Below are 9,500 nucleotides of genomic sequence, written 5' to 3'. Positions count from 1 at the left end.
AGAAACAGCTCAAGGATGATCAATGGAAACAGGATGCACCTGAGCTCAATTGAGTCTCATGGCAAAAGGTCTGAATCCTAATGTAAATAAGATATGTTTTCACTTTGTCATTTTGATTTTTTTTTTTTTTTTTTCATCCAGTTTTAGAATGTGACAATGTGGAAAAAGTCAAGAGGTCTGAATACTTTCCGAATGCACTGTAGGTTCAGGGCATGCATACTGTTGTCCTTGCCATATCACAACACGCTTTAGTCATACATGTTGGTGTGTGTTACATGCACTAAAATTGTGATGAAAATTGACAACTTTTTTGCACATATGAGATTCTGTAATAAACTGAAGTACCAGATAAGCCCACTTCACAGGTTGACGCTGGCTTTAGTTTCAGCAGTGTGTACGTACAAACACAGGCAGTCCCTTCTATTTTAAGATCCTGTGTAAACATTACCATGTTATGTTTGATGAATCTAGGACATACTAATCTCACAGCATTTCTTAAAGATGTAATATTGTTTGTACATAGCAGAGGACCAGAAAGTGTGTGTGTGCATTCAGCAGCAGGGAGTGAGATCGGACCGTTGTCTCTCTCCTCGGTTGGATATGCTTCAGTTCCATGGCTCTCCAATCGGAACACACCTGTCTGACTCTGTCAACCAATCAGTGCTGCCCATACCCTCTACATCCCATTTGGGACGTAAGCTTAATCTCCAACTGTAAAAATGGGATCCTCAGCAAGGCGAAATAACTATTTTAAAACAAATCCACCAAAAATAAAAAATAAACGTTCTTTCCTTCCTAGACTCTTCCCCACAGCCATTGATTGTTAATTTAATGTATGGGTGGAAATTGTTTCTTATACAGTGTCCTCAGTGAATACATTTTTCTTATGGACTCAGTTTGGATTTGAAATCAAACAATGACTGAGGTTAAAGTGAAGACTGTCAGCTTTAATTTAAGGGTATTTTCATCCATATCGGGTGAACCATTTTAGAAATAAAGCACTTTTTAGGTAACCAAAAGTATTGGGACAAATTCACTTGTTTATTGAAGTAGTCAGTATTTGGTCCCATATTTATAGCACACAAGGACTACAACAAGCTGATGTCATTTTATAATGTGTCATTGCAGTCACTTATTGTAAAAAATACTATGTTTCTGAACACTTTGGATAATGATGAGTGAGGCTAACGTCTCACCATTACAATAACGAGAGGTTAGCATGTCTTGGGTATGAGATGTGTGTGGTGAACTTTCACTCATTATTCAAGATTATCCAATAAGTTTGGTCACAAGCTTGATGTAGTGCTATGAATATGGGACCAAAAATACTTTTTTTTTTTGACTGTAAATTGGCCCCCTAAAATGGGGGGGACTAATGTCTGAAAAGTGCTAAACAGTTCACATGATATGGATGATAACACCCTCAGTCATTGTTTGATTTAAAATAAAAACTTTTGAAGTATAACGCCAAAAAGAAAAATGTTTTGTCCCAATAATTACAGATGGCACTAAGTACAGCATCCCCTGCTTCTGTGCAATGACAATCACCTCATCAAACGACTGAAGGAAAGACTGCTGCCTCGACTAAACCTGGGGCACGTTCAGAAGGGCACAACATTGTGGAACATTCAGGTATGTTATGTAAAACAAACATGCCTTTTGACATTTCTAGCTGCAATGTTCCACAACGTTTGCCTACTGAACGAGGCCCAAATGTCTGCAGTGAACTTAGATCTCAACTGTCCCTAGTACACTCACTGAAAGGAAAAAACTGCTTTATTTAAAGTGCCATAGCTTTTGTTTTTCAATATCTTCCTCATTTGCCTTGTTCCATCTCATCTTCACCAATGAGAGAACAACAAGATGTGGCTATACTTATTACCTAAGCTTTACAATATTGTTTATACAAGGATCGATCCAATCCTATTATTACAGTATGTACAATACATTGCCCTCCCCAGGACATAAGACTTCTACTACAGGGTCATGTTCATTAGGGCACACTGTAGCAAAACGTTTTTCAACAGATAGTGTCTCTCCCTGTTGCAGTCAGTTTTCTTCCGCTTGGTTTGTAAGGAACACGATCCAAGTGATCCAGTTTAGTCATCCATCGGAAATTATGTCTTAATAAAGTTCCTCAGTTTAGCGCCATATGCCTGCAGTCATAATTTCCTGTGTTCACAAGACCCTCATCTTTCGGTCTCTGGCCAACATGAACAGTAGTGCTATAGTTTGTAAACGTGGGAGCAGCGGTGTCAGTTCCCCCTCACTCTTCATCCGTGCAAACCTGGGATTGAAAGACAGGAGAGGATCTCTCGATTAGACTTGTGATCTTCACATTGAATCTAGTTAGACCACAATGTGACTGCCAGCATAAAGTCTACCCTTGCAGTGAACTGTATGCGTTTTTCAAAATAGAAAAAGTGTTTGACCTTGACGAAGGGGTGGTCTAGCAGGGTACTGGCGGTCCAGCGTCGTTTGGGCTCACTCTCTAGACAGTGACCCAGGAAATCCTTCCCCTCAGTGGACAGCTTCTCTGGGATGGGGGGCTTGTGGCCCATACCCACCTTGTACATGATCTGGAAGTTGTGCTCATACTCGTGCCATGGCCTCTGCATGGTGGGAGAGGGGAGAAGGACAGAAAGGACACAACGATCAGTCTGGAGACCTTTCTAAACACTCTTCAACCTGCTTAACTTCAGACCTGAACCGTGTTTAGATTACAACACTTCCTCAATCAATATAGCCTACAAACAAAACAGACATTGAGGGTTGGAGAGGGACACGGAGAGAGAGAGGATTGGCGAGGGAGTAGACTCAAATCAGGCAAAAAATTTAAACAACCTTGAATACATAGTACAAACTAATTCTACTACTCTGAAGCATTCACAGTAGTGAATAATAATAATAGCAGTAGTAAATAAGTTAATGTTATTGTAGTAAATAAGTTAATGTTATTGTAGTAACATAGTGAATGTTAATAGTAGTAATAGTAGTGAAAAAGTGAATAATAGTAATTGTGAATAGTAGTAGTGAATTATTGAACTATACTAGTAGTAATCATTAGTGTTAGGTAGTAGTAGTAGTAGTAGTGAATAAGTGAATAATAATAAGAGTAGCGAATAATTCTAGTAGTGAATAGTAGTAGTCATAGGTGGTGAAAGTAGTGAATAATGAACAGTAGTAGTAGTAGTAGTAGTGAATAGTCATAGGTGGTGAAAGTAGTGAATAATAACTAGTAGAAAATAATTCGTAGGTGGCGGATAATAGTAGTAGTGAATAATAATGAATAGTAGTAGTAGCTAGTGTTAGGTGGTAGTAGTAGGGAATAATAATAGCGAATAATACTAGTAGTCGTAGGTGGTGAAAGTAGAAAATAAGTCGTAGGTGGCGGATAATAGTAGTAGTGAATAATAATGAATAGTAGTAGTGAATAGTAGTAGTAGCTAGTGTTAGGTGGTAGTAGTAGGGAATAATAATAGCGAATAATACTAGTAGTCGTAGGTGGTGAAAGTAGAAAATAAGTCGTAGGTGGTGAATAATAGTAGTAGTGAATACTAATACTAGTAGTGAATAATAATAGTAGTAGTCATAGGTGGTGAATAATAGGTAGTAGTAGCTAGTGTTAGGTGGTAGTAGTAGCGAATAATATTTGTAGTCGTAGGTGGTGAAAGTAGTGAATAATAACTAGTAGAAAATAAGTCGTAGGTGGTGAATAATAGTGAAAAGTAATAAATAATTAGTAGTAGTAGTGAATAATAAGTAGTAGTGAATAGTAGTATGTGGTGAAAGTAGTAGTAGTAGTGAATGAGTAGTAGTGAATAATAAGTAGCTAGTGTTAGGTGGTAGGTGAAAGTAGTGAATAATAGTAAGTGAATAGTAATAGTGAATAATAATAGTAGTAGTCGTAAGTAGTGAATAATAAGTAGCTAATGTTAGGTGGTGTTTGGGTTCGTTCCTCACGTCCCTCTTTGTCAATCATTGGTTCATTGGTGAAATTAGCATTATGACAATATCTTTAATTAAATCATTCAAAAACCTTTTAATGCAATTGCAGACAGAAGTTGACAAACAGGAACATAGCAGGCATGTTTCTGAGTAAGTTCTGCCTCAAACAAAAGGTCTCAAGTTGTTTTATTAAACCGAAGTCCCGCCTTAGTGATGTCACTGACTACGTCATTACCTTTTTACTCCTGAGTCCAAAACCCTATATAAACAATGGCTTTTAGTGGTATCTTAAACTTAGCAGTAAACGTCCGCTCCCCAGAGCTGATTTATTGTGGAATGTCTAACTAGTCTCTTATCTCCCACACTCCCCTGCAGAGTTCTCTGTCACACACAGACAGAGAAAGAAAACAACCGTGGAACAATTCTAAAACTATACATATATATATTTAATCTATAGTCTAGGACCCTATAAATGTGAGGGAAGGGTCTTATAACCCCACCCCTTCTATTAATATAACATACGCATAATCAATTAGTCTAATACATCAAACATTTGTACAGCCCCAAATCATGACCGCTAGGTGAATCCTGACAGTGGTAGTAGTAGTGAATAGTAGTCGTAGGTGGTGAAAGTAGTGAATAATAACTAGTAGAAAATAAGTCGGTGGTGAATAATAGTAGTAGTGAATAATGAATAATAAGTAGTAGGTGGTGAATAGTAGTAGTCGTAGGTGGTGAAAGGTGTTAGTAGTAGTAGTGGTGAATGAGTAGTAGTGAATAATAAGTAGCTAGTTAGGTGATGGTAGTACTAGCAAATAATACTAGTAGTGAATAGTAGTAGTCGTAGGTGTTGAAAGTAGTGAATAATGATACTAGTAGAAGAGTCGTAGGTGGTGAATAATAGTAGTGAATACTAAGTAGTGAATAGTAGTAGTAGCAGCAGCTAGTGCTATGTAGTAGTAGTAGTAGTAGTAGTAGGTAGGGTTAGGTACTAGGTGGTGGTAATGTTAGGTGGTAGTAGTAGTAGTAGGTAGGGTTAGGTAGTAGGTGGTGGTAATGTTAGGTGGTGGTAGTAGTAGTAGGTAGGGTTAGGTACTAGGTGGTGGTAATGTTAGGTGGTAGTAGTAGGTAGGGTTAGGTACTAGGTGGTGGTAATGTTAGGTGGTAGTAGTAGGTAGTAGGTAGGGTTAGGTAGTAGTTGGTGGTAATGTTAGGTGGTAGTAGTAGGTAGGGTTAGGTACTAGGTGGTGGTAATGTTAGGTGGTAGTAGTAGGTAGTAGGTAGGGTTAGGTAGTAGTAGGTAGGGTTAGGTAGTGGTAATGTTAGGTGGTAGTAGTAGTAGTAGGTAGGGTTAGGTAGTAGTTGGTGGTAGTAGTAGGTAGGGTTAGGTAGTAGTTGGTGGTAATGTTAGGTGGTAGTAGTAGTAGTAGTAGGTAGGGTTAGGTAGTAGGTGGTGGTAATGTTAGGTGGTAGTGGTAGTAGTAGGTAGGGTTAGGTAGTAGGTGGTGGTAATGTTAGGTGGTGGTAGTAGTAGTAGGTAGGGTTAGGTACTAGGTGGTGGTAATGTTAGGTGGTAGTAGTAGGTAGTAGGTAGGGTTAGGTAGTAGTTGGTGGTAGTAGTAGGTAGGGTTAGGTAGTAGTTGGTGGTAGTAGTAGGTAGGGTTAGGTAGTAGTTGGTGGTAATGTTAGGTGGTGGTGGTAGTAGTAGTAGTAGTAGTAGTAGTAGTAGGTAGGGTTAGGTAGTAGTTGGTGGTAATGTTAGGTGGTAGTATTAGTAGTAGGTAGGGTTAGGTAGTAGGTGGTGGTAATGTTAGGTGGTAGTAGTAGGTAGGGTTAGGTAGTAGTTGGTGGTAATGTTAGGTGGTAGTAGTAGGTAGGGTTAGGTAGTAGTAGTAGTAGGTAGGGTTAGGTAGTAGTAGTAGTAGGTAGGGTTAGGTAGTAGGTGGTGGTAATGTTAGGTAGTAGTAGTAGTAGTAGGTAGGGTTAGGTAGTAGTTGGTGGTAATGTTAGGCGGTAGTAGTAGTAGTAGTAGGTAGGGTCAGTTGGTGGTAATGTTAGGTGGTAGTAGTAGTAGGTAGTGTTAGGTAGTAGATGGTGGTAATGTTAGGTGGTAGTAGTAGGTAGGGTTAGGTAGTAGGTGGTGATAATGTTAGGTGGTAGTAGTAGTAGGTAGGGTTAGGTAGTAGGTGGTGATAATGTTAGGTGGTAGTAGGTGGTGGTAATGTTAGGTGGTGGTAGTAGTAGTAGGTAGGGTTAGGTACTAGGTGGTGGTAATGTTAGGTGGTAGTAGTAGGTAGGGTTAGGTACTAGGTGGTGGTAATGTTAGGTGGTAGTAGTAGGTAGTAGGTAGGGTTAGGTAGTAGTTGGTGGTAATGTTAGGTGGTAGTAGTAGGTAGGGTTAGGTACTAGGTGGTGGTAATGTTAGGTGGTAGTAGTAGGTAGTAGGTAGGGTTAGGTAGTAGTAGGTAGGGTTAGGTAGTGGTAATGTTAGGTGGTAGTAGTAGTAGTAGGTAGGGTTAGGTAGTAGTTGGTGGTAGTAGTAGGTAGGGTTAGGTAGTAGTTGGTGGTAATGTTAGGTGGTAGTAGTAGTAGTAGTAGGTAGGGTTAGGTAGTAGGTGGTGGTAATGTTAGGTGGTAGTGGTAGTAGTAGGTAGGGTTAGGTAGTAGGTGGTGGTAATGTTAGGTGGTGGTAGTAGTAGTAGGTAGGGTTAGGTACTAGGTGGTGGTAATGTTAGGTGGTAGTAGTAGGTAGTAGGTAGGGTTAGGTAGTAGTTGGTGGTAGTAGTAGGTAGGGTTAGGTAGTAGTTGGTGGTAGTAGTAGGTAGGGTTAGGTAGTAGTTGGTGGTAATGTTAGGTGGTGGTGGTAGTAGTAGTAGGTAGGGTTAGGTAGTAGTTGGTGGTAATGTTAGGTGGTAGTATTAGTAGTAGGTAGGGTTAGGTAGTAGGTGGTGGTAATGTTAGGTGGTAGTAGTAGGTAGGGTTAGGTAGTAGTTGGTGGTAATGTTAGGTGGTAGTAGTAGGTAGGGTTAGGTAGTAGTAGTAGTAGGTAGGGTTAGGTAGTAGTAGTAGTAGGTAGGGTTAGGTAGTAGGTGGTGGTAATGTTAGGTAGTAGTAGTAGTAGTAGGTAGGGTTAGGTAGTAGTTGGTGGTAATGTTAGGCGGTAGTAGTAGTAGTAGTAGGTAGGGTCAGTTGGTGGTAATGTTAGGTGGTAGTAGTAGTAGGTAGTGTTAGGTAGTAGATGGTGGTAATGTTAGGTGGTAGTAGTAGGTAGGGTTAGGTAGTAGGTGGTGATAATGTTAGGTGGTAGTAGTAGTAGGTAGGGTTAGGTAGTAGGTGGTGATAATGTTAGGTGGTAGTAGGTGGTGGTAATCTTAGGTGGTAGTAGTAGCAGCAGCTAGTGCTATGTAGTAGTAGGTAGGGTTAGGTAGTAGTTGGTGGTAATGTTAGGCGGTAGTAGTAGTAGTAGTAGTAGGTAGGGTTAGGTAGTAGTTGGTGGTAAAGTTAGGTGGTAGTAGTAGGTAGGGTTAGGTAGTAGTTGGTGGTAATGTTAGGTGGTAGTAGTAGGTAGGGTTAGGTAGTAGGTGGTAGTAGTAGGTAGGGTTAGGTAGTAGGTGGTGGTAATGTTAGGTAGTAGTAGTAGTAGTAGGTAGGGTTAGGTAGTAGTTGGTGGTAATGTTAGGCGGTAGTAGTAGTAGTAGTAGGTAGGGTCAGTTGGTGGTAATGTTAGGTGGTAGTAGTAGTAGGTAGTGTTAGGTAGTAGATGGTGGTAATGTTAGGTGGTAGTAGTAGGTAGGGTTAGGTAGTAGGTGGTGATAATGTTAGGTGGTAGTAGTAGTAGGTAGGGTTAGGTAGTAGGTGGTGATAATGTTAGGTGGTAGTAGGTGGTGGTAATCTTAGGTGGTAGTAGTAGCAGCAGCTAGTGCTATGTAGTAGTAGGTAGGGTTAGGTAGTAGTTGGTGGTAATGTTAGGCGGTAGTAGTAGTAGTAGTAGTAGGTAGGGTTAGGTAGTAGTTGGTGGTAAAGTTAGGTGGTAGTAGTAGGTAGGGTTAGGTAGTAGTTGGTGGTAATGTTAGGTGGTAGTAGTAGGTAGGGTTAGGTAGTAGGTGGTGATAATGTTAGGTGGTAGTAGTAGTAGTAGGTAGGGTTAGGTAGTAGTAGTAGTAGTAGGTAGGGTTAGGTAGTAGTAGTAGTAGGTAGGGTTAGGTAGTAGGTGGTGGTAATGTTAGGTGGTAGTAGTAGTAGTAGTAGGTAGGGTTAGGTAGTAGTTGGTGGTAATGTTAGGTGGTAGTAGTAGTAGTAGTAGTAGTAGGTAGGGTTAGGTAGTAGTTGGTGGTAATGTTAGGCGGTAGTAGTAGTAGTAGTAGGTAGGGTTAGGTAGTAGTTGGTGGTAATGTTAGGTGGTAGTAGTAGTAGGTAGGGTTAGGTAGTAGATGGTGGTAATGTTAGGTGGTAGTAGTAGGTAGGGTTAGGTAGTAGGTGGTGAATGTTAGGTGGTAGTAGTAGTAGGTAGGGTTAGGTAGTAGGTGGTGATAATGTTAGGTGGTAGTAGTAGTAGTAGTAGTTGGTGGTAATGTTAGGTGGTAGTAGTAGTAGTAGTAGGTAGGGTTAAGTAGTAGGTGGTGGTAATGTTAGGTGGTAGTAGTAGTAGTAGTAGGTAGGGTTAGGTAGTAGTTGGTGGTAATGTTAGGTGGTAGTAGTAGTAGTAGTAGGTAGGGTTAGGTAGTAGTTGGTGGTAATGTTAGGTGGTAGTAGTAGTAGTAGTAGGTAGGGTTAGGTAGTAGTTGGTGGTAATGTTAGGTGGTAGTAGTAGGTAGGGTTAGGTAGTAGATGGTGGTAATGTTAGGTGGTAGTAGTAGGTAGGGTTAGGTAGTAGTTGGTGGTAATGTTAGGTGGTGGTAGTAGGTAGGGTTAGGTAGTAGGTGGTGGTAATGTTAGGTGGTAGTAGTAGGTAGGGTTAGGTAGTAGTTGGTGGTAATGTTAGGTGGTAGTAGTAGGTAGGGTTAGGTAGTAGGTGGTGGTAATGTTAGGTGGTAGTAGTAGTAGTAGGTAGGTTTAGGTAGTAGTCGGTGGTAATGTTAGGTAGTAGTAGGGTTAGGTAGTAGTTGGTGATAATGTTAGGTGGTAGGAGTAGGTAGGGTTAGGTAGTAGTTGGTGGTAATGTTAGGCGGTAGTAGTAGTAGTAGGTAGGGTTAGGTAGTAGTTGGTGGTAATGTTAGGTGGTAGTAGTAGGTAGGGTTAGGTAGTAGGTGGTGATAATGTTAGGTGGTAGTAGTAGTAGGTAGGGTTAGGTAGTAGTAGTAGTAGGTAGGGTTAGGTAGTAGTAGTAGTAGGTAGGGTTAGGTAGTAGGTGGTGGTAATGTTAGGTAGTAGTAGTAGTAGGTAGGGTTAGGTAGTAGTAGTAGTAGGTAGGGTTAGGTAGTAGTAGTAGTAGGTAGGGTTAGGTAGTAGGTGGTGGTAATGTTAGGTAGTAGTAGTAGTAGTAGGTAGGGTTAGGTAGTAGTTGGTGGTAATGTTAGGTGGTAGTAGTAGTAGGTAGGGTTAGGTAGTAGGTG

The 9,500-nt window shown here is 40.5% G+C and overlaps 1 protein-coding gene across 2 annotated transcripts in view; it reads right to left on the bottom strand.

The window, feature by feature from the left end:
* Window positions 1-118: 118 nt before the first annotated feature.
* The window catches only part of LOC120041312 (mitogen-activated protein kinase kinase kinase 4-like), an 83,824-nt gene continuing 74,442 nt past the window's right edge, over window positions 119-9,500 (bottom strand). For both annotated transcript variants that reach the window (XM_038986250.1, XM_038986252.1), the window contains 2 exons: window positions 2,433-2,612; window positions 119-2,287 (listed from right to left, as the gene is read on the bottom strand). In XM_038986250.1, the coding sequence (XP_038842178.1) occupies window positions 2,267-2,287; window positions 2,433-2,612 (201 nt within the window). In that variant the 3' untranslated portion in view covers window positions 119-2,266. The remainder of the gene's footprint in view (window positions 2,288-2,432; window positions 2,613-9,500) is intronic.

This window comes from Salvelinus namaycush, unplaced genomic scaffold (genome assembly GCF_016432855.1).
Source record: "Salvelinus namaycush isolate Seneca unplaced genomic scaffold, SaNama_1.0 Scaffold435, whole genome shotgun sequence".
In the NCBI taxonomy this organism is placed as follows: domain Eukaryota; kingdom Metazoa; phylum Chordata; class Actinopteri; order Salmoniformes; family Salmonidae; genus Salvelinus; species Salvelinus namaycush.
This window is presented reverse-complemented; position numbering and strand designations above follow the sequence as displayed.